At 44.3% G+C, this 27,578-nt stretch overlaps 1 protein-coding gene across 3 annotated transcripts in view; it reads right to left on the bottom strand.

Moving 5' to 3' along the window:
* DNAAF1 (dynein axonemal assembly factor 1) overlaps window positions 1-27,578 on the bottom strand; it is a 319,527-nt gene that overhangs the window by 117,814 nt on the left and 174,135 nt on the right. For all 3 annotated transcript variants that reach the window (XM_069216210.1, XM_069216209.1, XM_069216211.1), the window contains exons 8-10: window positions 27,093-27,259; window positions 23,395-23,516; window positions 8,979-9,145 (exon numbers count right to left, since the gene is read on the bottom strand). In XM_069216210.1, coding sequence (XP_069072311.1) covers window positions 8,979-9,145; window positions 23,395-23,516; window positions 27,093-27,259 — 456 coding nt within the window. The remainder of the gene's footprint in view (window positions 1-8,978; window positions 9,146-23,394; window positions 23,517-27,092; window positions 27,260-27,578) is intronic.

A 27,578-nucleotide genomic window follows, 5' to 3' on the forward strand; every position in this document is an offset into this window, starting at 1 on the left:
CTTTTCTGAGTATGGTTTTGACCTCCAACTTGAGGAGTTGCAGATGTTTTTGTGTGGAGGTTTGGGGTGGGTTGGTGTTGGTTTTGGATCAATTCTAATGCATGGCCGAATTGAAGATGGTCAAAGACCCATTTGTTGGTTGTGATTTCTTGCCGGAGTTCAAGGTTGTTGGGCCTGGCCCTTTTTGCAGGGTCATCCCCAAACATTTTGCCTCCTTCCTCCTATTTTTCCTGAGCAGTCTTTGTTGGCTTCAGGACTCTGGGCACTTTACCACTGCTAACCAGTGCTAAAGTACACATGCTCTCTGTGTAAATTGTACTGTGGATTAGTTTATCCATGATCGGCATATTTAATTTACTAGTAAGTCCCTAGTAAAGTGCACTAGAGGTGCCCGGGGCCTGTAAATCAAATGCTACTAGTGGGCCTGCAGCACTGGTTGTGCCACCCACATAAGTGGCTCCCTAACCATGTCTCAGGCCTGCGACTGCAGTGCCTGTGTGTGCAGTTTCACTGCCACTTCGACGTGGCATTTAAAAGTACTTGCCAAGCCTTAAACTCCCCTTTTTCTACATATAAGTCACCCCTAAGGTAGGCCCTAGGTAGCCCATATGGCAGGGTGCTATGTAGGTAAAAGGCAGGCCATGAACATGTGTTTTCTATATGTCCTGGTAGTGTAAAACTCCTAAATTCGTTTTACACTGTTGTGAGGCCTGCTACTTTCATAGGCTAGCATTAGGGCTACCCTCATATACTGTTTGAGTAATAGATCCTAATCTGAAAGGAGTAGCCAGGTCATATTTAGTCCTGCAAAAGAACTCCTTGTGCGGTGCACATCGACGCACAGCCTACAAGAAATGACGCACAGCCTGCATCGCAGTGAGGAAATCACTGCACGCCGAACTGGAACGACGCAGGCTGACTTCGCAAGGAGAAGATTGACTCAGCGCCAGCGCTGCAACTGGAAATTTGAGACACAGCCCACTGGATCGACGCAAAGCCGAGCCGGAACGACGCAGCCTGACTTCCTGAAAAGATGCAGCACCTGCCGTGCTGTGGAAATTTCCACGCATCGCCCACCGGATCGACGCAGCCCCTGTGACTTCGTCCTGCAAGCGCTGGATTTCAATGCACCGTTCCCGGGGCTTCCGAAAACCCCGCAGCCCAAAGAGGATCCAAGTCCGTGCGCCGGAAATTGATGCAAGGTCTGCCCTGCGTGGAAAATAAACGATGCATCGTGTGTGTGGCCGGAGAAATTGACGCACACCTCCCAGTTTTCCACGCATCCCCTCCTCTGCAGTTCCTTACAGAGAATTTGAACGCAAACCAGGTACTTTGTGCTTGCAAGAAACACTTGTTGCTTTTTAAGAGACTAAAGACACTTAATATCATTTTTACAGTGATATTTCAACGTATACTTATTGCATTTTGATAGTTTTGACCTGCATCTTATCAGATAAATATTATATATTTTTCTAAACCCTGTGTGGTGTATTTTTGTGGTGTTCTACAGTATTGTGTTATTGCATGATTTATTGCACAAATATTTTACACATTGCCTTCTAAGTTAAGCCTGACTGCTCAGTGCCAAGCTACCAGAGGGTGGGCACAGGATAATTTGGATTGTGTGTGAGTTACCCTGACTAGAGTGAGGTTCCTTGCTTGGACAGGGGGTAACCTGACTGCCAACCAAAGACCCCATTTCTAACAGTAATATTTTACTGAATTTCAGCTGGATTACCTATTGATAAAACACCACTAAAGCCCTGAGCCTTCTAAATGGTTGCAGTAACGTGGACTACTAAAATTTAATTAGTATCTTGTTTAATCCAAGCAGCCGGTCAGCAGGCCCAGTCTTTAACAGGTCACTTTCAACTTTTTATAGAGCTTCATTCTTCATTGCGGGTTTCTGAAGCGCATTTTAGGCCATTTCAGTTTCACAACTGAGTTTCTTAGGAAACTGTTGTGGACTGTGAGTTAACAGCAGTGCTTTGAAATCTGCACATACCAGGAACCTCTGCCATAGGTGTATGGTGAGTCCGACTTTCTGTAAGAAGATATATAGGACAGAGTCTGTCTGTGCTAACAAAGTGCTTTGGTGTATCAGTGTAGAAGTATTCCTACTTATCTGTACATCAGTGCATTAATCAGGTCACACACCCCTCCCCGAGCACCAGCAACATTACCTGCGCACCAGACCACTTATCTGAACAACAGTTAACTATCGTAGAAACCCGGCGGCACACTTGACAGTTCCTCTTTGTTGCAGTGTGTTCTCGGTGTACAACTTCATCACACTTATACGCCAGCTAGTTAACATCCCTGCATCGTTTAGTCCCGCTGTACCTCAGTAATTATGTTGTCACCTCGGCCTGCCCCACCATCCTGCTTGCCCAAGGGGAATTCCAGGTGACTAACCCACCCTGCTGTGTGTAAGTGGTCTCGACCATGACATCAGGACACAGTTAATAAATGCGTCTGTTTTCCCGCCTGGAAGCAGACTAACAGAGAATCCCCGTTTCGTGTGCACCATTCCATGCGCCAGCTATTCGCAGCGTTCACCTATTGGAGGACCTCATTCCAACATAACTGGAGAAGAGCAGGAAGTCACTGCCATTGTTTTGAAAGTTTGCCTGCCAATTTCATTCATTAGGCTTATGCTGTTTCACTCCAGCGGCCCTGTTGGCCCAACAATGCCCACCGTTTGCGGCCTGCCCACGCCCCTGTTTGGCCTCCACCATCATGCTGACAAGTGCCCACCTGCTCCCCTGGCCTCTGCGGCCCTCCAGTTTGCCTCGGGGTCGCGCCGACTCCAAGCGCTCCTGCCACTCGCGTTGGAGTTCCAACTCATCCCAGCTGAGTGGCCACACCCCAACTCCACCCTACATCCCGACTGCACCTTACAGGTCCAGCTCAACCCAACCTGCCGGGGGACCCTGGTGGAAAAAGGTCAATTTGTGACTGCCACTCTAGGCTGTGGTTCTTTCTACGCTTCAATTTGTCATTTCCACACACCAAACTAACCTGCATGGCAGTCATCACCGAGGCCCCAGGGAAGTGAAAGTTTGGCCCAGGAGCTATTCGACATCACGGAGACACTCAGGAATACTGACTATTCTACCATCTGCCATTTTTTTTTTTTTAAGTGAAATAAAGAAAATACATTTGAAGGAGAAAAGAGAAGCACATCATGACCAACTAACAAACTGGTTTGAAGTCACAAATGTTTGGAAACCATAAGAAAACGTAATAAATCAACAAAAGGGCACCCAACCACACGAAAATGGCTTAAATCCCACATGGAACCTTTTATATGTGATGGACTCCTTTCCTTTCTCAGTGCAAAATGGAACGACTGGCTAGACCGCCTCCAGATATATTTCGCAGACATGGCCATTGAAAATGACAGAAAGCGTCCCATGCTCTTACATCTAAGAGAAGCGGCCATACACAAAATCCCAAAGTCTGTCACAGAAGCAGGATCACAGCATGCGTATAACACATTAAAACAGGCGCTCACAACACACTTAGAACCCCTCGCAACCTCTGATTATGAGCGATTCCTGCTACGTCAAGTTAGGCAGCAGCAGAATGAGTGGGTTGACGCATTCTACACGCGGCTAAGAGTACTGGCTAGCAGGTGAACCCTACCAAATTCAGAAGATTAGATCACGGCGCAGTTCATACAAGCCTGCTCTTCCACCAAACTGAGAGAAATCATAACTCAGGTAGCGGGAATGTCAATGGGCAACATCCTGACACTGGGATGCTCAAAAGAACTGTCCAAAGTGTGTGCAGCACACATGGAGGCTGCCCTCCAGTGACCAATCATGAGAGTCTCTTCATGCCGTCACCAGCACCCGTTCAGAGATAAAGAAAGCATGCCCCCATACCATCTACGACTCAAAAGACATGTCATTGGTGCAAATGCCTCTACCATCTCCAAGGCACCTGTCCGGCACAAGGAAGGAGGTACTCCGCATGCAACAAATAAAATCACTTCACCAAAGTCTGCAATTCCACAACTAACAAACTATCGTAGAAGGCCAAAGTCGCAGACATCAGAGAAACTCCAGGCATGCCTGACAGCTAAGACAACATTGATGATGATAACATGTAAGGCAACATTCATGTCATTCATGCCATGCAACTAGAGGAGAGGAAGAGGCGCTGCATACCCAAGTGCATGGTCACAGTGGAGAAACATCCCATTTCTGTGCTGACAGACAGTGGTGCCTCCATAAACATAATGGTTCATCCAGTATTCCAGACTCTTTCTATTCAACCACAGCTTGGACCCACAACCACCCAAGTATATGCCTTCAGCTCTTCAGCGCCACTGCCCTTAGCAGGCGTCTTCACGGCTGTCATCACTAATGAGGACCAGACCACCAAGACGAGAATATACATTACTCAAGAAGGGTCGGGAATGCTTCTAAGCTGCAGAACAGTAGAACGCCTCCAGATTGTCACATTCTCCTACAGTGTACATCTCTCTGCCATAGACACCTTGGTGGAGGAATTCTCGGAACTGTTAGAAGTATTGGGTGTTTAAAAGACCGAATGGTGCTCCTCCATATCGGCAAGTCAATCCAACCTGTTGCCCTTTGCCATCACCGGGTGGCGTTCCACCTCCACCAGAAGGTAGAAGCAGAGCTACAAAAAATGGGAAAAACAGACATCATAGAGGAAGTGGATGGTCTGATCCCATGGGTGTCCCCAATTGTTGTAGCTCGCAAGCCCTTGCGCCTCCTGAATCAGACAATCCAACAGTGGATGAAATTGTGGCCGAAGTGAGTGACTCAAAATGTTTTTCAAAAGTAGACCTACGAGCAGGGTCTCACCAGTTGATGTTGACACCAGAATCGAGATCGATTACCACTTTCTCCACTCATGTAGGCCTCAGGAGATATAAACGCCTCTGCTTTGGGATAATGAGTGCTGCACAGGTGTTTCAAGACACCATCTGGGGAATACTGGCCGGACTTCATAGAGTGCTCAATGTCAGTGATGAAACTTTGATATAGGCATCGACCCTGGAAGAGCATCTAGAAAGAGTGAGAGCCACGTTTCAGCAGCTTCTGTACAACTGGCTTACCTTGTATTGCGAGAAATGCACGTTCCTCCAGAGGGAAGACAGCTTTTTTGGATATAAGTTTTCAGAACATGGAGTCATGCTCAATCCATCCAACGTCCAAGATGTCTGCTTCGCACCAGCACCTACCAACGGTCACAGGAGTATGGAGTTTTCTTGGGAACAGTCACTTACTGTGGGCGGTTCATCCACAACCTCACGTCACTCACCACCCCTCTTCGGGAGCTGACAAAGTCCAACACCGTTTGACAATGGGGACCAGCCCAGGAGCAGGCATTTCAGGTGACAAAAAACACCCTCTCCGAAGACACCATTTTAGCCTACTTCGATCCAAGGCTAGAATCAGAGCTGTCTGTGGATGCTATCCCCACAGGAGTGAAAGCTGTGCTCTCGCAGAACCAAACCACTGGAGAATGAGGTCCAGTGGTATATGCCAGCTGCGCCCTTACAGACACAAAGTAACAATACTCCCACATTGAAAAGGAGGCCATTATCCACTGGGGGTATCAACACTTACACCTTTACCTGTATTGACACTGTTTCATCATCCACAAGGACCACAAGCCCCTTATTCCACTCTTCTCAGGATGCTCATCCAAGCCACCGCCGAGGATAGAAAAGGGGATGCTGCAGCTACCGGAGTACTGCTTTTCAGTGGTCTATTGGCCCCGATCAGTCAAACCAGCTGACTATCTGTCTCGACATGCTTGATCTGCCACCAGCGGGGAGGAAACCAAAGTGAAGGAAGTCAAAGAGTATGTAAAAACTGGTTGTTGAAAGATCATGGCCGCTCCCCATCTTGCTGGACAACATTGTGACTAAGGCAAAAAAGGATGATTGCCTCCAGCTAGCGATGGCTGCCATATCTTCTGGCAAGTGTGACCAAATGGCTTGCAACTTGTCTCGTCGCACACAACAAGAAGCTGAACAAACCCTCACGTTGCTCCGGTACGTCAGAGATGAGTTAGTGATATCCCCTGAAGGGTACCTACTAAAGGGCTCGTATTGTAATTCCACATGCTCTTCAACAAGGAGTTGTTGACCTGCCACACTCTGCACAGCAGGGGATTGCAAAGACCAAAGCCAGACTACAGAATAAAGTGTGGTTCTCTCTCGATGGCATGGTGGAACGGACTATCAGCCAATGCTCAATGTGCCAAGCAGCCAACCCAGCTGAGCCTCTGGCACCCATTATTACAACTCACATCCCGCCGATCCCATGGCATCATGCTAGTGCAGGTGGATGCGTGACACCTGCTCGTGGTGGAGGATGACTTTTCCAAGTATCCAGAGATAAAGATCAAGGATGCTAATTCAGACAATCAGACCATTCCTTGAATTCAAAAGATTATGGCCACCCATGGGCTCATCCACGAGTTGAACACTGATAATGGGCCTCCTGTCACAAGCCAGGATTTCACTGAATATCGAAAATCATGGAACATCTGTCATCAAAAAAATCATGCTCTGTTGGCCTCAGGTGAATGGAGAGGTGGAGCGCTTAATGAGAACTTTGAACAAGACAATTTGCATTGCTGTGGCAGAAGGGAGAAACATACACTGTGCGTTGTATCCATTGCTTTGAGAGTATCGTCTAACTCCTCACTCCACGACTGGAGTCAGCCCTACAATTTATGCCTTAATTGACAGGTGAGTGACAAACCCTCACACTAAGACCCCATCTGCCCTCAAGGAGAGGGCCTCAGAAGCTCTTGTTCGAAGAAAAGCCATGAATGACTAAATGTCTTCCAGGAGGAAGGCTCAACATCGGTACCTGTGAAGAGTAGACTTGGTGCTCGTAAGAGACAGGCACCAAGGAAGGAAATTTCATCTACCCTTCAAGCCCAGCCCACGGAAGGCGGTCACTGCCAAGAAGGGTGCCAAGACAATCACGAGGAACGTCAAGCGCTACAAACCTGGGGGAGATCCCTCAGCTGAGGAAGTGACTCTGGCCAGTGAGCCAGAGAATCAGGACGACAGACATCGTCCTGTTAATGGTGCAATCTTTGAAACCCAGGCCGGAAGGCTAGACTGGTGCCGCCACCCATGATCACACTCAACGGGTGGAAAGATTGAGTCAAGATAGCTCTGTGACTGACTCCGAAAGCTCTGAGTCTGCTCCCGAAACGGTCTGAGTCACCAATCCCAGAACCTGAGATACCACCTCCACACTAATCCAACGGTGTCCACCCAACTCAGAGAATTTGTCCAATAGTGATAACTGACGAGTCGCATGCCATTTCATAGATTCTTTCCGAACACTAAAACCACTTTGAAATTGATATTGTAGTTTGCTTTGATATCTCTCTCTCTTTTGTTCTCTTTTTCTTCTTTCTTTTCTTTCGTGGTTGTTGGGAGGGATGTTATGTTGTCACCTCAGCCTGCTCCACTGCCCTGCTCACCCCAGAGAGATTTCAGGTGACTACCTCGTCCTGCTTTGTGTGAGGGGTCCCGGCAATGACATCAGGACACAGTTAATAAATACATCTGTTTTCCCTCCCGGAGGCAGACTAACAGAGAACCCGCATCCCGTGTGCATCACTCCATGCCCCAGCTATGCGCAGCGTTCACCTGTTGGATGCCCTCTCTCCAACATAACAGTGGTCTGGTCACACATTCCCACTTGCCAGCAATGAAGGCCTCTGCACATCTGTCTACCAATCACTTCCCTGCGCCGTCGTGAACTCATCCACTGCACCTCTGTGCCCCATTTCACTCCCCTCACTGCGCATCTGTTTATCTGACTTCACACCCAAACTCCACTCTGCGCCACTTTACACACAGTGCAACAGTTACCCTGCTGAATCTGTGTGTTTTACCTGTAGTGCAGCATGTTGTAAAGTTTTTTTTGTTTTGTTTTTAAAGCGCTATAACGTGGCCAGCATTTACCGCATTAAAGTTTAATACTGGCCGCGTCACAGTGTTTCTTTAAACTTCATGACATGCTGCGCAGCAGGTAGCACCTGACATGTCTAAAAAACATTGACAAACCCAAAAGATTTCGTAGCGGCGAAAATTATTGGCTTTGCCAGTGCTTGTTTATTTATTTATTTATCAGTATTGTCAAACTGTGTTTTGGTAGGGAAAACAGCTTTGATTCAGCTGAGATAATCGAGTCAGGGCATGACCACAGAGAGGATAGGCATAATCATTTTTGGGGCCGAAAACTGCCCCAATCCATTTAGTATTTGCTAGACATATGCACGAATGAATGGGGGGTTGGGAGACAGTCATATTATATGAGGAAAGAAATGCAAAATTTAAATAATTTGGATTTTGGAGTTCTTTTCTAACGCTGAGCATTTAAAAATGCGTGCAAGGCACGGTTAGGAAAATCGAGGTAAGATATCATTGTATATACATATATACGTGTAACATATGCCAACCCTGCGATATGCTCGAGTTCTACATATACATATGAGGATTAGTAAAGTGTTGTAATATGACTATGTATGAGTGTAACTTGGCAGAGCGTAGATATATATACGCTTTCAAGACTATAACAAATAGGCATAAAAACACACAAAAATAACAGTGGTCAACTATATTTAACGATAATGAATAGTTATGTGGAGTACAAGGCCCGAGAGTGGGTGATAAGTAGCTCTACTGCTCTCATTTTTTTCATCTAAATTGTTCAATTGATCATTATTAGATGAATCAACGAACAGTGTCTGCTATTCTTACATGTTTTTTTTCCTCCTCATTGTCTAGTATTGTCGTACATAAAGGGCATAATTCATAGATTGATGTTATAATGCTGTTTGGTAAGTACATTCCAATTAAATAAAAGAACAAATGTCATTTATCATTTACATGTAACAAATATAATCCCATAAAATGAACAAATGCATCGGATTTTTCTGTATATTTGGAATAACAATACCTGATTCTTCCATCATCCTTTGCCTTTTTTTGGCTTCTGCTTTTCTTCTAACCGCCTCTAAAGCATCAATGCTGTCTTGGATTTTCTTCCTTTCTCTCGATGCCCATTTTTCTCTCTCCTCTATCTCAGCTTCACGGCCGCCTCTGAACCATGCTTCGGCACAAGCTCTGGTGCAATAAGGAAAGTCATGTTATTTAGAGACGGCGCATACAGATAGATGTCCATGTCTAACTACAACGCTTGAGGATTTAGTTGGTATGAGTTTAGGTGCTTGCATCAGAAAGGCCTCAAGTGGTACATTGTGATTAGCATGCTTCAGTCAAAAATGAGTTGCTGTTTACTATTAAGCTTTCGGGTTAGATAAACAAGAAGTTGTTTACCTGTAACAACAGCGCTCAAGGGTGTACATTTTTATACACTAATCCACTGAGAATATCTCCCTTTTTCTGTAAGGAAGAGATTGAAACAACGTGTTTACCTTCTTTAGTCTGTTAATTATACTTTGAAAGCAACCTACCTTTAACCTCCACGTTCAACCTATCTGACACATATTTAATTCACTTTTGGGTAAGAGACAGTATAGTACGGAACCTACAATATATAATTATGGAAGGAGTGGTGAGGAGGGTCAGTTGAGAATCCTTAGATGGTACTTATTGTGGTGGGGAATCGTTACAGGTAAGTGCCCTCATGTTCACCAATTTCTGACATTTTAACATAATTCGAGTGAACCTTAAACTATAGAAGAGCATTGATAGATTAGACTATACAGTAATATATTTTGAGAAAGAATGAACAACTTGACTTTTGACTCTAGAGGTGGTAGCCAAAATATAATGTTTATCGAATGTATGATTAAAGCCCCACTGGAAGCGTTTATAGTTTGCTGAAGTGGAATCAGCCCTATCTTAGTGGCCCACATGCCAGGGAGGGGCTACTAGATGACTTAGCGTTGTGGTTGGGCCCATTTGCCTCTGATGTCCTAGGGCTGGCCTCCTATGGCTCTGCAAACTGTGCCTAGTATATCCCCTCAGCGCTTTGCTCTTATGGTAGAAGGAGTCTCGGGTAGTAGTGTGGGGGTGCAGACTCGGTACACAAGCACAGGGGAGTAACAGAAGGTCTCGCAGCCCCTACAGTGCAGAGGGCCCGCCAGGTGCCTCCATTCTTTAGGGGACTCTCATCCACTTCTGCAGACTGTGTGCAAAGGGATGCAGACCAAATCAGACCAGATGCTGCCTGTCTGCAGACTGCTGCATGGTGCATCCATTCACTATGTATTTCTGGTGAGGCAGAAGCAACAAAGCTGCAAAATATTGAATTATTGGAGTGTAAGGGACCTTACGCAAATTGGTGTCCCCAAGTCACAGGATGCCATTGACTATTGATCAGAAAGAAAACTCTGCACAGTCAAGACTTGGAAAAGGGAAAAGTGAAGGACAGAGAGAGGAACCCTGGATCACACAGGTACAGGTGGGAGGTACAGAAGGAGACAGAGAGATGTGAGAGAGAGAGTGAGGCGATAAAGGGACAGCTTAGAGAGTGAGAGATGTTGCAAGAAGTGTAAGAAAGTTAAGAAAAAGCCGTTAGAGAACGAGAGAGATCACTGTAGGGTAGGAAGAGAGAGAGAGACCGGTGTGGGGTACGAAAAAAGAGAGAGAGAGAGAGAGAGAGAGAGAGAGAGAGAGAGAGAGAGAGAGAGAGAGAGAGAGAGAGAGAGAGAGAGAGAGAGAGAGAGAGAGAGAGAGAGAGAGAGAGAGAGAGAGAGAGAGAGAGAGGACCACTGTAGGGCAGGAAGAGACAGAGCAAGAGTGACCGGTGTAGGGCAGGACGAAAATGTGCTAAAGAGACAACTTACGGACAGAGATTTAATGACAGAACAGACAGGTATATGTGTGAGAGTGAAAGACTAGTGGAAGTCTGATGAGAGGGATAGAGAGGGAGACCAGTGAGAGATAAGTAATAAACAGGTAGAAGCAAAAGAGCAAACTGAGAGAGATAGGTGGTACGATCAGAGACGAGCGAGTGAGACAGAGATGTTGATAAAGTCACGTCAGAAAGGAACAGCCAACAGTGATAGTAAGAGAAAGGTATGAGACACAGAGATTGACATTTGAGAGGGACAGAGTGGGATAGAATGTAATCTGACACAGTGAGAGGTAGGTGTGTGACAGGGAGATAGGTGAAGGCAGCTGAACGATATAGAAAGAGAGACCTGCGGAAAAGAGGTGCCATGGGGCAGAGAATGGTAAGCAACAGCTTAGCGACGCAGAGAGAAGTGGGAGACAAGGGAGTGGGAGAGAGGACGACAGGTGAGCAAGATAGATGGGCTGATGAAGAGAAAAGGCACTGGAAGAGAAAGCGACAGATGGAGAGGAAGCAGGTGTTTGAGGGAAACAAAGAGAGGTGGAGGCAGAAAGAGAGAGAATGAAAAACGGGCGACAGCTTTTGTGTCTCTGTGGCTCTTTGTGAAGGTGGGAGGTGTGGGACGACGATAGCAGGAGGTCGTCAAGGGGGGGCCCTTCACCGCACCTTGAGGATGGGGTGGGGCGAGGCGGGTTGCGTTTTGGTACACTTCCCAAGCATTCAAACAAATGTCACAGTAAGTGACCATCGAGCCCAGTGCTTTTCTTTTAAGAAAAGAAAATTACTCTAATAACAGCACAACTCAATACTACACATACGAAAGGCAACAATACTAGAAGGTATTCTGCGGATCCTAGAGGGTTACTACAAAGGCAAAAATAAACTATAGATCTAAGCACAGGCGCACGCACACAGTGGTGAAATACGGCGGCTTTCCTGGGTTTTGTGGCCTGTAGGTCAGTCTGTAAGCCTTGCAGTTCTCTTAAGCAGGTTACAATAGTCTCAACAAAGCCCTACTAACATCTTTCAGGCAGGTTCTCCTTCAATGTTCTCTTCAGGCATTAGCGTCACCAGAGATGAAGCGCACTTAGGATCTCCAAGCACAGCTGTGAGGTCTTCAAAAGCACAATGCGTCTATTTGCGGTTCCATGAACTCGCCTGTTAAGCGACATCTCCCTTCTCTCTGCGTGGGCCAATGGAAACTGCAGCAGCATAAAACGCACTCTGATCAGGCAGGTCCAGCACACGAGGTTGGGGATTTTCCTCCTCCTGTCCAGGGTATACTGTTGCAGGTCTCAGGGTGCAGCAAGGCAGAGTCAGCACAGGTTCTCCTGGCTTCCTTTGTAGCAATCACTAGGGAGGCACACTGGCGAGCCACAGGTTCAAGTTGGATTACCTTGAGCATCCAAAAAGGCCATGAGTCCCGGAGGCATACTCAGGTCAACCACAGGCACACTCTTACAGCAGTCCACTCCTCCTGGGGCGGTACTCTCTTCTGACTTGGCCACTGGCCTTCTTCTCCCTAGAAAATAGCTCCTGTGTGATGAGTTGTTCCTTCTCCTGTATCAGCAAGCAGGCATGCTCCCAGGTCTCAAGAATACTCACAGCTTTCAAGGAGTGCACACAGACTTGAGGGGGATGTTCCTCACCCCAGGAGACTGGCTATCATCCCTAGATCACAGCAGCTCTCAGAGTTCTGTGCGGAGTACCCCCATCCTTTTTTCAGTAAAGAAGCTTGCAGCTGGAAGACAGGGGATGTGAATCCACTGTAAAGTCCAGGAACCAGTTTAGTGTGGTTCCTTTATACATTTAATTTCCTGGCTCCAGCACAGACACAGTCTTTGTTTAAGATGGTGTCTCTCCCAGCAGGTAGTTATGGGACTGGCCCCAAATAGGAGCACTCACAACATGAGCAAAATAAGTGCAGACCTCTGTACTGTGCTGTCATCAGCCTTCCTCGATGAGCAATCAAGGGAAAGACAAAAGGTCCATCCCTGCCAGATGGCTCTCTCCCTCCAACAACAAAAGCTGCTGACTTAGAAAGGAATAATCAGCAAGCACCTTCTACAAAGGTCATCATGATTTTCGCAAGTCAGCACTTCGGTGTATAGAGCTGCACCATTCAGCTCAGGAATGCAAACAACACACTTCGACTGGCCAAGGATTTTGAGCCATGTCAAAACACAAGCAATCCCAAATGGATCCCACTGGCTTCAGCATTGACACACTCACTAACACAGAGTCTTGCTTCCACTCATCATTGGCAGTGATGTCCAAACAGGGATGTAAGCACAGGGTCTGAGCAACACATGTAAGTGAAACTTTACACAAGTAGGCCTGTGGGCAAAAATTCTTGTTTGCATATCAGGAGATCAATGAACAGGTCTATGATCACCTTTAATTTTTATATATGGTGCAGATGCTAATAGACTTCTGGGCTTCCACACATGGTATTTTCTCACCGTAAATTTGTGAAACTTTGTCATACATGATGTTGTGTTGCAAGAATAGGCAATGTCAGTTTGTCTTTCGTGGGTGTAATTACTTAAAGACAGTTGTGTTTTGTATACTCTTAGCTTTGATAAAGTTGCATGCAACAAGTCAGTACAATGAAACACATACTGGCTAGAATCTTTGAATTCTAATTAAAGGACAAAGGATTGGTACCGTTTACTGTGGACTCGATTTTGCGTGCTCAAAGGCACTTTTCAATATTATAACTTTTGCTGTTCTTAAGAGTTGTTTGGTGGCCACTTTTCCTTTTCGAGCACATTTAGAATAATATGACTTATACCTAATATAATTTTGAATCGTTTGTGTGTGCTAACGTTTATACCCAGCCACCTTCAGATTTGAAATCTGTTGACAATGAGCTCTCACTGTGAACAGGTGAAAAGGCTTGTGAAAATTGTATACTGCCACCACCACTCACAGTACATTTCCTAAATGACACAGCCAGTAGTCCTGTGCCCACTAGTGTGTACAATTTTGGCACCTCTCTAGACAATAGATTGGATTTCATGTGTGCTGGGGCAAAAAGAAAATCAAGGTACCGGTATTCACAAGCAGGTAGATTACTAGAATACTGAGGGTAGGGGTGCACATCAGTATACAAAAAGGGAACATTTCATTCCCAACAGGAGTATATTACTCCAGAGGGTCAAAGCTTAATATTTACAGTAAAATCTGTAATTAACTGTAAGAGTGCCGTTGGTTGTTTAGTAACACACTTTAACACAAGCTCTCTAAGGTGCACAGAGTTGTATCCTTCACAAGATCTCTAAGGTGCACAGAGTTTTATCCTTCTAAATGTTGTGTTTCGTATCCAAACAATAAAGCACCTTCTGATACAAGACTATTATAAAGAGAGACTGGCTCACTGGCATGTAGTTAAAGCTCATCCTATAGTATGGAAAGTTGAGTACGAAAAGTACAGATGTCATACAACATATTCCTTTTGCTTTACAGAAATGCTCTCTTTGCATAAGTGGATACTGAGTGGCACTTGATGCCTTACCATATGATGCTGCAAGAAAGCTAAACAAACATTGGGTTGAAAAGAACTAGTCAAGGATTTGAACCCAGTAAACCATAAGATGCAGAGAAATCGAAATATAGTAAGGTATTAGACAATAGGTTGAGACAGGAACAGTGGAGACTGTAAGCAACGTAGTTTTTCCCATCTTCGACTTTTGTTCATATTACAAGTATTACTGATTTTCGAGAAGGACACCAGGGGGCCGATGTCACGGTTTCTGGCCAGTGTCCTTACGCCAAAATCTAGAAATTACACATTTTTCCTCTGTGGAGGAACTAACCATATTGACCCAGCCTATCCGGACCCTTTTCTGTGTGATTTCCCGATTCAAGGGACACATCTGCTGACATTTTCCACATTCTCAGAGCAGGCAGAAAATAGCAGCGAGATGTCCAGTAGGGGATCATGGGTGTAGATCGGTAGTGAGACTATGTGTGGTTCAGTCCTGCAGGAGAGCTTTGTCTGTTCCCACCATGTTATGGTCCCAACAGGGAGAAATGGGGTACTCACACAGCTCTGGGCTCTGACACTGGCACCGGGTTGTCCCCCCGGAAGGAAAAGGGGACACACTCAGAACCAGGCTCTGCCACTGGTCCGGAGAGTTCCATCCCTGAGGGGATAAGTGAGTTTGTAGGAAGTCTTGGCCTGAATGGTGGGAGCATATTTGCTCCAACCAGGCAGGTACTGGGATAGGGGGCTTGGAGCAAGAAGGGTGGAAGGGCAAGGAGTTGACCTGACTGAGAGGGTAATATATGATCACCAATCTTGATGAGGCAGGAGTTCGGCGGGAGCTGGGCTGTCCCCTGCCCTCAGTCCTTGCTGCAATCCTTGAAATGGCTTGATTGAGACCACACATGCATGTGGTAAAACTTGGTCCAGTATCTCCGTGCACACAACTATCGGGTCCGGAGTTACAGAAACCAGCATTAGTGGCTCCAGAGTTTGAGTACCGAGTAATTCTGTCTCAGAGACATTGGGCATCTATTATGATGAGTGGTGGAATTCCATCGGTAGTTACTGCCCTGGCTTCCATAAAGTCTCTTATAGTTAGAGCCTGAGTGGACTCACATTGCTGGGTCTCCTTCCATTAGGTAAATAGTGGTAAAAAGCTCCACCCACATGTGAAATAACGCAGGGAAATTCCTACAGCACTCATTCTGAGCTTGGCTGCCATCTTGTTTACAATACATGAGCTCCACAAAGGCACCCGTTGTGCCACATTAAGTTCGACAACTGATATTTTTGCGCCTCAACGAGTGAGGAAGCATATGAAAAAAACTGTTCCCTGGTTTAAATCTTAACTAAAAACAGCTAGCCTTTGCCTCCAACCGTGAGAGAGGCACTGGCATAGAGACTATAGCTCCGAAAGCAGATTACGGTTTAAGAAAGAGATAAAGAAATATCAGACATTATTGTTGTGTCATTTCTGCACCAAAGATTAATTGAAGCACCTAACCGGCAAAAAGAAAATGTTAAGGTCCTGGGTGAGCTCTCATCATAGGAAAGACTAGTCAGAGACATTGAGCTTCTTACCTGGAGTCGCTACAACTTCCTGAACACTTTCTTCATTGAAAAAAAATACTCTAATTAGAGAAAGCATAGCATCCACGCTACAGCCACATTCCTCTATCTGATTTCCCCCAGCTGGACTGAAGAAGCCTTCAGAACTTTAAAGTCGGAATCTTCAGCAGACCCTTGCCTGCCACTGGCTAGGAGTGCCACATCAGTGGCAGTGGAAGGTCCTCTACTAAATGTGCTAAATGCATCCTTAAGGCAGGGGATTGTACCTCAATCATTTAAGCATGTTGTAGTGATTACACTCTAAAAGAAGCCAGAGATTACCCAGCAATTCTCCAAAACTATCAGCCAAGTTCTCTGTTGCCTTTGTCAACTAAACTTAAGCAATCCAATGTGACACAATGCATAGCCTGTCATCTACAGTCATCCCTGACTCTGGATCCCTTGCAGACTGGGGTGCTGCCCAGAGCATGGTGCTGAAATAGTGATGCGCTTGGATATTGACGATTTAAGATCAAATAGGGACCCTGGCAAGGGAACACAGATACTATTATATCTGTCAGCCGCAGTTGATACAGTTGAATTCACTATTCTGGTGGACCGCTTGAAAGCAGAAGGCTTGTGGGGGAAAAGCTTTGACTTGGTTCATCTCATTCCTTCAGGACCTCTCTCAGAGGTGTATTTTGGCCCCTTCGTTTCGAAGACATCTAAGCTTGTGTGCGAAGTTCTGCAAGGATCATCACTCTCTACCCTGATCTTTAACATTTATATTAAATCTCTCATTAGTGAGCTGTCGACCATGAGTTGTTGCCTATATAACTACACAAGCGACTCCCAATTTTTATTTCAGTTGACTGACCCACGATCTGGCCAGGAGTTACAAAGTAATATGAGATATATTTTTAACTGGGTGAACCTAAATCCACTGAAGCCCAATTCTGATAAAATAATGATTTTTAACACCCGCACTGATCTCTGGTTCAACGCATTCTGGCCTCATGAGCTGGGTATCTACCCAAGCCTAGCATATCAGCTGTAAGCTTAAGGATAGTTGTGGACAGTCATCTAACCTTAGATACCCAGACCAGCTCAGTGACGGCTAAATGTGCCTTTTTGTTAAGGGCCATCAGGAAAATGGCCCACCTGCTGCTGGTTGAAGTTCTGAAGTGAGTCATAGTATCCACTGTTCTGACCAGGCTGGACTATGACAATTTTATCTATTTGGGGCTCCCAGATAAGTACATGAGTGGGCCACATTTCATTCAAAATGAGGCTGCCCACCCATTCTTGTTTGCAGGGCTGGCTCCAGGGCGGTGCGACTATGCCACCGCACTGGATGCTGACTTTGTGTGGGGATGTTGTGTACTGTGATTTAAAAGCACCTGCTGTGGTGTGCTTTGCCTCCAGCAATTTTCAGGCAACAATAAAAATGTCAGGATAACTGGTGATGAATGTTCTGCCTGGAGAGAAACAGAGTTTTGGGGGGGCACTGTTAAAGAGTGGTAGTGAGAGTGAGGCAGTCCGTGGCGGTGGTGGTCATTGGGGGGCGGGGGGAGGCAAAAAACATTGTCGCAGAGGGTGCCACTAGCGCTAAGGCCGGCCCTGCTTGTTTGGTCCAGAAGAGCCCATGTTACAGCAGTCTCTAAACATCTTGCAGGTTGCTGATTAGGCAGAGGATCTACTTTAAAATATGCTGCCTAACCTTTAAATCATTACACAACCGTGCCCCTTTCTTTCTCAAAAAGAGAATTAGGAAATATGAACCAGGTCACGCTGTCAGGTCAGAAGGTAGGAATCTGCTTGTTGTTCCCAAATACAGGAAAGAGCGTGTGGGTGGTCGGAGCTTTTCAGTTTTAGTCCCTACTTTTTGGAATTCCGAGGAACGCCAGAGGTAAACTTTATCAAATTCAGAAAGCCTTGAAAAATGGCTTTTCAACCAGGCCTATGAATAGTTCATCCTCACGGCCCTTTATTCTAGTACCTTTAGCGCCATGAAACCTTTGGTGTACGTGCGCCTAACAAATTCTGGATAACATCACATGACATAACATAGTACAGTCTGCCACAGAGTCTTTGTGTAAGTACATAAATACTCCAGTTAACAGTGTAATTGCATGGTTGCCATGGATTCTAATCAAATCAAGGTAAATACCCTCCTTCAGTCAACACCCCTTAATTCCTCAGCCACCCCTTGAATTAATGGGTTCTCTGTTTTTCTATGCACCATCTTTTAAGTGCTTTTATGGAAAACGAGTAGGAAGAGAGGACTTTAACAATGGCAAAACTGGGAAAAATGTATAGATAACTTGATAGAAGTGTACAGGGAGGATCTTTGAGAATTTTATTATCAAATGATGCATTTTTAAAAACATGGTGCAGTAAAATTGCCCGTAACTGTAAGTATTAAGTCAATTATACAACAGGGTTAGGACGAACCTGTTGGTACTCCAAGCATTGCTTACGAAACCTTGTGGCAAATGACACAGTTTTACATCGAGGCATTGTCATTAGCCGAAAATAGATATGTCTTAAACAAAACTGCATAAGGGGGATTCCTAGTTGTTATTAGCTATGATTACTGGCAAATATGAGCTTTAGAAGGATATGAAGTCATACACATCCATGATAAAATTGTCGTAAAAGGCAATTCTATCAGTCTAAGTCTTCATTGTTAAACAATATTTTAACTCGTATGCATCAGAACTACCTATCAGGATGTGTAATCCTTGATAGTGTCGATGGGAACCAACCAGAACTCCACACAACTAGTAATATACATGTTGTCCAATTCTACAGTGCTACAGTGATGGCCATTTTACTCGGCCTATACCAGTACACAATAATGCACATATTTCTTGAACACCTATAATGTACCATTGCACCATTATACCCACACCAGTGTAGACTGAAGCTGCTAGGGAGGATGCGCTGATGGTGGTAGGACAATTGGACATGGAAGTATTCCCACCTGTGGCCCTCGATAACACATCTGGCACATACTCACGGGGTCTGATAAAAAGCAAGAGGACCCAGAGAATGCAAACATGTCAATATTGAACCCAATGAATTCAGTTGTGGAGGTACCATGAACTACACTGCTTTTTTGATAATTTGAAATGAGATTGTATTTAAATGCTTCCATGAGAGGCTTGTACCCCCTTACTGATGGATCCTTGCCCTGCCTCTCAAGTTTTCACCAGAGTCCCATCAGTGATCCCATCCAGGTATTTCAGAAATACAAACCTTGATCTTGGGATTGAGGAAAGGTAGGAATAGGGTGGATCTGAGTAAACTGTAGCTACTGAGGGTGGAAGGAGGTCTGGCAGCTCCGGTCTATGAAAGTTACTAAACTGCTCAGCTGCAGTTCGTGGCTAGATGGGTAAGTAATCACCAGTCTAAGGAGATTAAACACATGGAGCAAGCAATAGGCGGAGGGTGACTATTGACAGAGGCAACATATCTGGTGGCTAGAGGGCTTAGAAACCTCAGATTCCTGGAGTTGGCTCGGCACTATTGGAAATGGTGCTTTCTTCGGACAAACATGAAAGAAGCATATGCTCCAGAGATCCTGTTATGAATACATATGAGTAAGCTGGGATCTACTGCTGGGAGGGCATACTGGGAGGAAGTTGGGAAATCTGTACATTAACCAAGGGCTCAATACATTTGAGGGGTTGTGAGAGAGCATGCAAATATCTGTGGATCAGTTTCTAGTTTTTGGGTCGCTTATGCATTATCTAATATCCACTTGGAATCAAGCAGGTGAGGAACCAACCCCTCATGACGTGCAGCAAAGTGTGTTGACACACAGTGGTGCCAGGAGAGCTAGAACAGTGCTGTATCAAAGCTAAAGTACCAACAGATGTCAAGTGTTTTCGAATTGCTCACATCTTTTTTATGCCGGTAGGCACTTTTGTTTCTCTGTTTTGATTTTTTTAATTTAGTGCTCTAATTGGTCATCTGCCATGTTAGACCAGTCAATTAAAATCAGTTGCCATGTGTCATTACACATTTATGACGATGCACATATGCATGTGTCACAACATGCATATTAGCAGCTATCTTGGAATGAGTTTCCTTTAATAGGAAAGCCATGATTGTCAGAAATGTATGCGCATATTGCTTGACGCAAGTGTTCGTATTATGAGGCTAACAATCATTCACAAAGCCAAAATCTATTGGCTTTTCCAATTATGGGTTTAATTTTTGCTGATTTCTGTCTTACTAATCTTTTACTTTAGTCTATTTTGTAATGTTAGTCTTGTCTAGTTATACCCCCTTCTGTTCAGTATTCTGTAAATTCCAAGATTTGTGTGTGCTTTTGGTATTTTCAATTTCTCCCTGTCTTAGTCATCTAGTCCCCCTTCCCTGCTCCCCATTTTTAGTGCAGATATTTTAGTGCAATTACTTTAAATCTCTTTTTGTCTGCTTTTTTATTTTTCTGTCCTTGTTTACTCTTTCGCTTCTCGTCTTCTTTTCCTCTTTCTAACACCTTATCAGTTCTTTCCCTTCCACTTTTCTTTTTGCTTTGTTGTGTGCACTGTGTACCAATGCCCGGGTTAGACTGTAACAGAAAATAGGCCGGGGTGCAAAAACGAAAATGGGTTCTATTATTTAACTAGATCGATAAACAAGCTTTGACAAAGCCAACAGGTCTCACCTAAGCAAGAGCTATTGGCTTTGCCAATGTGTTTTAGCCTTATTGTACACCGGCGTGGCTGCTGTTCAGCATGTCTAAAAGTTGAGAGCACAGACAAGAATGGAGTGGCTTAGAGTGGTGTAGAGTGTTTTGGAACGGCATAGAGTGGCGTACAGTGGAGTGGCAGAGTGTCATGGAGTGTCAGTGAGTGGAGTGTCAGAGTGTTTTGGACTGGAGAAGTGTGGAGTTGAGTGGTGTAGAGTGGAGTGATGTAGAGTGGCATAGAGTGGAGGAGCGTAGAGTATTGTGGAGTAGAGTGTTGCATAGTGAAGTGTTGTAGCATAGAGTAGAGGAGTGAAGATCGAAGGGGTGCCTATTGGAGGGGCTCAGAATGGAGGGGTGCAGGGTGGAGTTGAGGGTTGTAGAGTGGAGGGGCAAAGAGTGGAGTGGCATAAAGTGGCGCAGAGTGGCATAGAGTGGAGGGGCATAGAGCGGAGTGGAGGTTGTTGTTGTAGAGCAGAGTGGGGTCTGTGGCTTAAAGCAGCTTGGTGTAAAGTGAAGGGTCATAGAGTGTCATGGAGTGAAGTGGCGTAGGCTACAATACAGTGGAGTAGAGTGGAGGGGCATAGAGAGGAGTGGAGCAGAGAGGAGAAGAGTAAAGTGCAGTACACTGGAGTAGAAAGGAGTGGAGTTTCATAGAGTTGAGAGTTCTAGAGTGGAGTGGCATAGAGTGGCAGAGTGGAGTACAGGGTCACAGTGGAGTGACGTAGAGTGGATGGGCGTAGAGTGGAGTGTTGTAGAGTAGAGTGCAGTACAGTCTCCTAGAGTGGACTAAAGTGTTGTTAAGTAGAGTGCCATAGAGTGGCATACTGTAGAGTAGAAAAAAGTGTCAGAGTAGCATAGGAAGGGGTGTTGTAGATTGGAGTGCATGGAGTGGTATAGAGTGTCGTAGGGTGGCATAGAGTGTCGTAGAGTGAAGTGACGTAGAGTGTCGTAGGGTGGAGTGGCACAGACTGGAGTACAGTGGCCTAGCATTAAGTGGCACAGAGTGTCACAGACTGTCAATGAGTGGGGTGGTATAGATTGGAATAGAGTGCCATAGAGTAGAGTGGGGTAGAGTCAAGTAGAGTGGAATAGAGTATAGTGGAGTAGACTGTCATAGAGTGGAGTGGCATAGCTTGGAGTGGCGTAGAGTGGAGTGGAGCAGAGTGACGTAGTGTGGTGTGGCACAGAGTGGAGAAGAGAGTCGTAGAGTAGTGTAGACTGGGGAAGAGTGTTGTAGAGTGAAAGAGCGCAGAGTGGAGCAGCATAGAGTGGCATAGAGTGGAGTGGCACACAATAGAGTGGCATACAGTGGCATAGATTGAAGGAGAGTGTCATAGATTGGAGTGTCGTAGAGTGGAGTGGTGTAGAATGTCACAGAGTGGAGTGTTGTGGACAGGGTTAGCGTAGAGGGGAGTAGAGTATTTTAGAGTGTCATGGAGTAGAGTGTTGTAGGGTAGAATGGCGTAGAGAGGAGAAGAGTGTCGTAGAGTGGAGGTGGGTAGAGTGAAGTATGCATGTTGTGATCGCGCACTGCCATTACAGATAACAAATTTTCAATTGAAATTTGCTGAGACATATAATTTTACTGATAAAGCTATGGTGCTTACAAGCGATAATGTGTTCTATTTGTTTCGTTTCCACCACACTTCAGAATTACAAAAAAAGTGCTTTGTTTGTGCTTTCCAAATCCTGATATATTCTGAAATTCTTGCACTGTTCATTTACAGACATTTAAATGTTGTTGTGTGCTAATATCCTACAACCTTTCTTCTAGCACACCTCAGTAAACAGTAAGACTGTCACATAAATCCATTACTTTGAAGTCAGAGAAAGAAAAGTAAACACCAAGCTCCCTCGGCAAATGAGACAAGATAAGAACAAAATTTAAAGGCCTATTTAAAGAAATTGAGCACTTGTGGGATAGTACAAGAAGCAAGTCAGAGGGGTGATAATCAGGCTATGGTCTATGGTAGGGACAATGACATACTGGACTGCCTAAAACAAATAAAGCCAGCAAATAGAAAGCAAGCAAATGTGAGTTACAAACCACAAAGCCAATGGTAAGCAACATGTGGATTGCATTCCGAGGGAAGCTTGCAGAATGTTCCCAAGAAGTCTTTGCAGACCAGAGAACTGCGCTGTATGGTATGTGTGGACCTCAAAAGAGGCCCATGTTGGAAAGCTGGGGGCAGTTTTGAACTTGCAAAGATATTCTATATATGTGTTTTGAAAAGTAGGGAAGACTGCATGGATTTGAGCTTGCTACAGGCAGAGCTTGTTTTAATATCAAGGAAATGAACAGTAAAAACCAGCCCAAAGACCATAATACAGGCCCAAACACTGACCTGTCAGACCAGCCCGACAGGCACTGCCTGATTGCCCTATTGGCCAGTCCTACCCTGCTTTCTTCTAGGGAAGTGACAAATGCAGCTGAAACGTCTTTACTTAAAGTGAAACTCATTTTAAGCTCGTAATTATCACTATACCCCACAACTCCTTCCACCAACCAGACAGCTATTGTCATGGGCTTTCATTCGCAGAGGCAGAGTCATTTTAATAGATCTGGTGACATCACTTGCCAGTTCCATCGGAATTATGAGATGTGGTATTTAGCTGCCGAAAACAGTTGAAATCTCCAGGTAAAATACCGAGGAAACCCTGCAAATATGTATTAGGGAGTATTTCTGCAGGGTTACTGAGGACCTGCTGCAAGAAGGGGGTTTTGGGGAAAATCGGGTAAAAATCCGCCTGACTCAGAACTAGGACTTTAATACCAAAACATACCAGAATACAAAATTCAGTCTTTATTGTACCTGTCTTTTGGAAAAACTGGTCTGTCATCCAGAAATGTCAGTTGCGGGAGTCGAACAGTGATGATTTTTCTGTAATTTGCAATTTTTTTAATCACTTCATTTCCCATCAAATTTAACACACGCTACAAGCAGGAAAGAGACAAATTGAGATTTAAGTGTGTTATAGTTCAAAATATAGCCAATATTCATTAATGTTTGGAACACGAAATAGAGGTGTTGCTTACACATTTAATATGAGTATTCAGATATAATATCAAATCAAAGCACATAGACTAAGGGTACAAAACATTTCCATTTCATCACTATCGGATCACACAAATATTTAACAGATACAAAATAAAATAGATTTGCGGATGGTGAACAAGGCGACATTTACAGGAAAACCCATTCACCTCAGTGATTTTGATACATCATACACATTACATATTACAGCAAAATGATGGTTGTCATTATGTAATGTAACACATTTTACTAAACCAATTCTTGTGTGAAACATAAATCTTCTCAAAATTAACTTTTTTTAAAAGTCCCAAAAATGGGCTCTGTGGATACAATGGCTGCTTCGTGTTATTCGTTTATTAAGTGGTAGATGCATATAATTAACATTTATTTTGTACATTTTGCAAAGCTCCTGTAAAAATCTCTCATCAAGTCAAGTTACTCTGATTTTGAATAGATAGAATACAGGGGTGGGTCCTTCGCAATGTGAAAGAGCGTCGCCCCACTGGCTGAGCCAGCAGCTGAAAAATAAAATCGATATTTTACTATTGTTTTATTTTTCCCCTACTGGCTCAGCCATTAGGTGAAGGGAGGGGCGGGGCTGGGGCATTGGGGGTGTGTGTGTGGGGGGGGGGGGGGCGGGAGGAGCGGGGCTGGGGCATTGGGGGTGTGTGTGGGGGGGGGGGTGGGGGGATTAGTGGGAAGTGTCCCAGAACACTCCTTAAGTGCATACAACTGTTCTTAAAACTATTCAGAATTGTCCCAAAGCGCACAACTACCCTGAATTAGCCACGCGGTCTATTTTCCTTCAAAGAAAAACATTAGTCTCCCAAGTCTCCAAAATTAATTACTTCAATGGGAGTAGAGTAACATTTTTAGAATTCAAATCTGAAACACAATCCTTCTGTGCAAGGATCATCCTTGTTTCTTTTTTTATTTACAAATATCTTCCAAAAGAAACGTTTTTCATTCACATATTGTCCAATGTGACTCCTGTTACTGTACATATCTCCCCTAAGCATTTCAGGCTGACCAGGTCCTTTAAGGGACGAACAGGGGGAATATATTATGAACAAATAAACACATACAATTCAAACACGAGCAACCTGCACAGCTCACAGAAATCCACTACCAAATGAACCAACACGAAGTTAGAGAACGTGGGGCCAGATGTAGCAAACGTTTAGCGAGTCGCAAACGGCAAAATTTGCCGTTTGCGACTCGCTAAACGCATTTCCCAATACAGAAATGCATATTGCGAGTCGTTACCGACTCGCAATATGCATTTCTGACTCGCAAATAGGAAGGGGTGTTCCCTTCCTATTTGCGAGTCGCATTGGGATGCAATACCATTTGCGACCGCGTACGCGGTCGCAAATGGCATCGCAGTTACCATCCACTTCAAGTGGATGGTAACCCACTCGCAAATTGGAAGGGGTCCCCATGGGACCCCTTCCAGTTTGTGACTGGACCCAAAAATATTTTTTCAGGGCAGGGAGTGGTCCAAGGGACCACTCCCTGCCCTGAAAAAATACCGAAACAAAAGGTTTCGTTTTTTTTTTAAGTGCAGCTCGTTCTCCTGTTAGGAAAACGGGCTACACTTAAAAAAAAAAAAACTGCTTTATTGAAAAGCAGGTCACGAACATGGAGGTCTGCTGACGTCAGCAGGCCTCCATGTTAGCGAGTGCCTATACTCGCTATGGGGCCGCAATTTGCGACCCACCTCATGAATATTCATGAGGTGGGTCATTGCGACCCCATAGCGAGTCGCAGTCGGTGTCTGAGAGACCGTACTGCATAGCAATTTGCGACTTGCAAATTGCGAGTCGCAGGGACTCGCAATTTGCAAGTCGCAAATTGCAAATTTGCTACATCTGGCCCGTGGTTTGCACACCCAGAGCAGACCAATCAAAAAATCCTCTTTTAGCAACCCCTACGTTTACATGCTACTATTTGTTTTTATTAAACACTTTTTACTGCAGTATTCAACTACACATATTTAATAATAATTCCTGTCATAATACCTAATTAAGATAGTGAACAGGTAATCTCTACAGACTAGAAGTGACACAGATAGCCTATAAATGGCTCTTCTATACTTTAAATGTTAGTTATAACTGCTAAAAGGTCGTCTGAGAGAGGACGTGAAAGATCCCAAAAGATCCTTTCAATCTAGCCTGAAGGTATAAAAATAAAAATGAATACAGAATGGCCTATCCAGGGGCAACATAACAAACCACAACATAATGGCACTAGAAAAGCGCAATGCTGCATGGACGGCACACAAGGTAATCATCATAAGTATACATGGAAATTAACAGAGGGAAAAAATAACGCTGCAAAAAAATGCTCAAGATGCAGGATGAAATTTCAAAAAATCTCAGAGCAATCATCCATTTACTTTAAATGCAACGGAGCAGCAGTCCAAACAGTCTGGATGGAACTCAGCACACACTAAATATTTTAATAGTCTACTCCAGTGGTTCTTAACCTGTGGTCCAGGTACCCCGGAGGGGGCTGTGACAACTACTCAAAGGGACGTCTGCAACTGCTTAGCAAATTAAATAAGATTAAGAGATTAATAAAGTGTATTTGAATAAAGAAGCACAATCTAAAATATAAAAATACAAAACATTCTGTCACTGTGAAGGAATTTGAAATAGGAGGCTGAAAATCAAGTGTGTTTCCTCGGATTGATTTGTAGGAGAATTCAAGCAACATATAGTGTTGATGGTAGGTGGCGTCAGTAGAGTTTAGAAAAGCTCTAACCTTCCTATTAAAACTAACATTTAGATTTGTTAAATATTTGTTTGTGAATTAAATAAAATATTTCATCATTTGTATACTTGTTTGATAAATGCTTATATTCATATTTTCTGTATATTGTTTCCCAGTTCAAATCATCAAAATCGCTTAGCCCAGGGTCCCCGGATTCAAAAACATAACTCTGTTCTTTAGATTCCAATAATGTATCAGTGGGGGTTTCCCTGGACTTCAGTAATGATGACGTTGAGTCAAAAGGTCAAGAACCACTGGTCTCACCCTTCATGGTGCAAAAAGGATCGCAAATAACTCTTGGCTTATACCTGCTCATTAGCACTGGCACCTAAATGCAGCTTCCATTAACTGAGAATGCCATATCTCAGTGGGCAAGACAACACAAAGGAACTCAAAATGCCACCAGAACACAGAGTGGTGAATGCGCCCTGCCAACAAACTAGTTGAAAACATGACACATGTATCACAGAACGATTCACAGTAAATTGATCCATGAAACATCAAAAAAATACAACCAACACCACATAAACCATTAGCAGTAGAAGCAGAAAACAGACTCGGAGAATGTCCAGGCTTCATGTAAAGGATGTGTTGTTAATGTTGATTTGTATTTGCGGTTTATAAAAGACAAAATAGGAAGCAGTCACACAACATCATAATTAATCTCAAGCGCTAGAATGTTTGGGAAAGGTTCTGCTTACCAGATCGGGCATGATCTCCAGAACAGCGAGAATGTCTGGATCCTCCAACTTGTTGTGAGACAGGTCCAGCACACTGATGCTTGGGCACTCCTTTAGATGCTGTAAATCTTCCACTGTCTCTAGTTTATTATGTGCGATCTGCAGGGTGTTCAGAACTGGCAAGCAGGCTAGGAGACAGCAAGTACAATACAGTGGTTCTATTAATATTTTACAAGGCATACAATACGACTGAGTTCAAGAATTTGCTGAAAGGACAGCAATAACAATTTCATCATGGGTCAGGAGTGTTTTACCTCTAAGGAGAATAATGATCTGCACCACCCATCAAACAGTAAATACAGGTTGAACGGAGAAATGACCCAAGCTAAATAATGATTTCCCGGCTGCAGAATAACTCTCCACTCTCGAAAACATTTTAATTTCTTCATTTGTTTATAAGTTTGCAAACTTTAATGTTTTTTACTTTTCAGTTTTAATTACAAATAA

The sequence above is a fragment of the Pleurodeles waltl genome, chromosome 12, assembly GCF_031143425.1.
Source record: "Pleurodeles waltl isolate 20211129_DDA chromosome 12, aPleWal1.hap1.20221129, whole genome shotgun sequence".
Classification (NCBI taxonomy): domain Eukaryota; kingdom Metazoa; phylum Chordata; class Amphibia; order Caudata; family Salamandridae; genus Pleurodeles; species Pleurodeles waltl.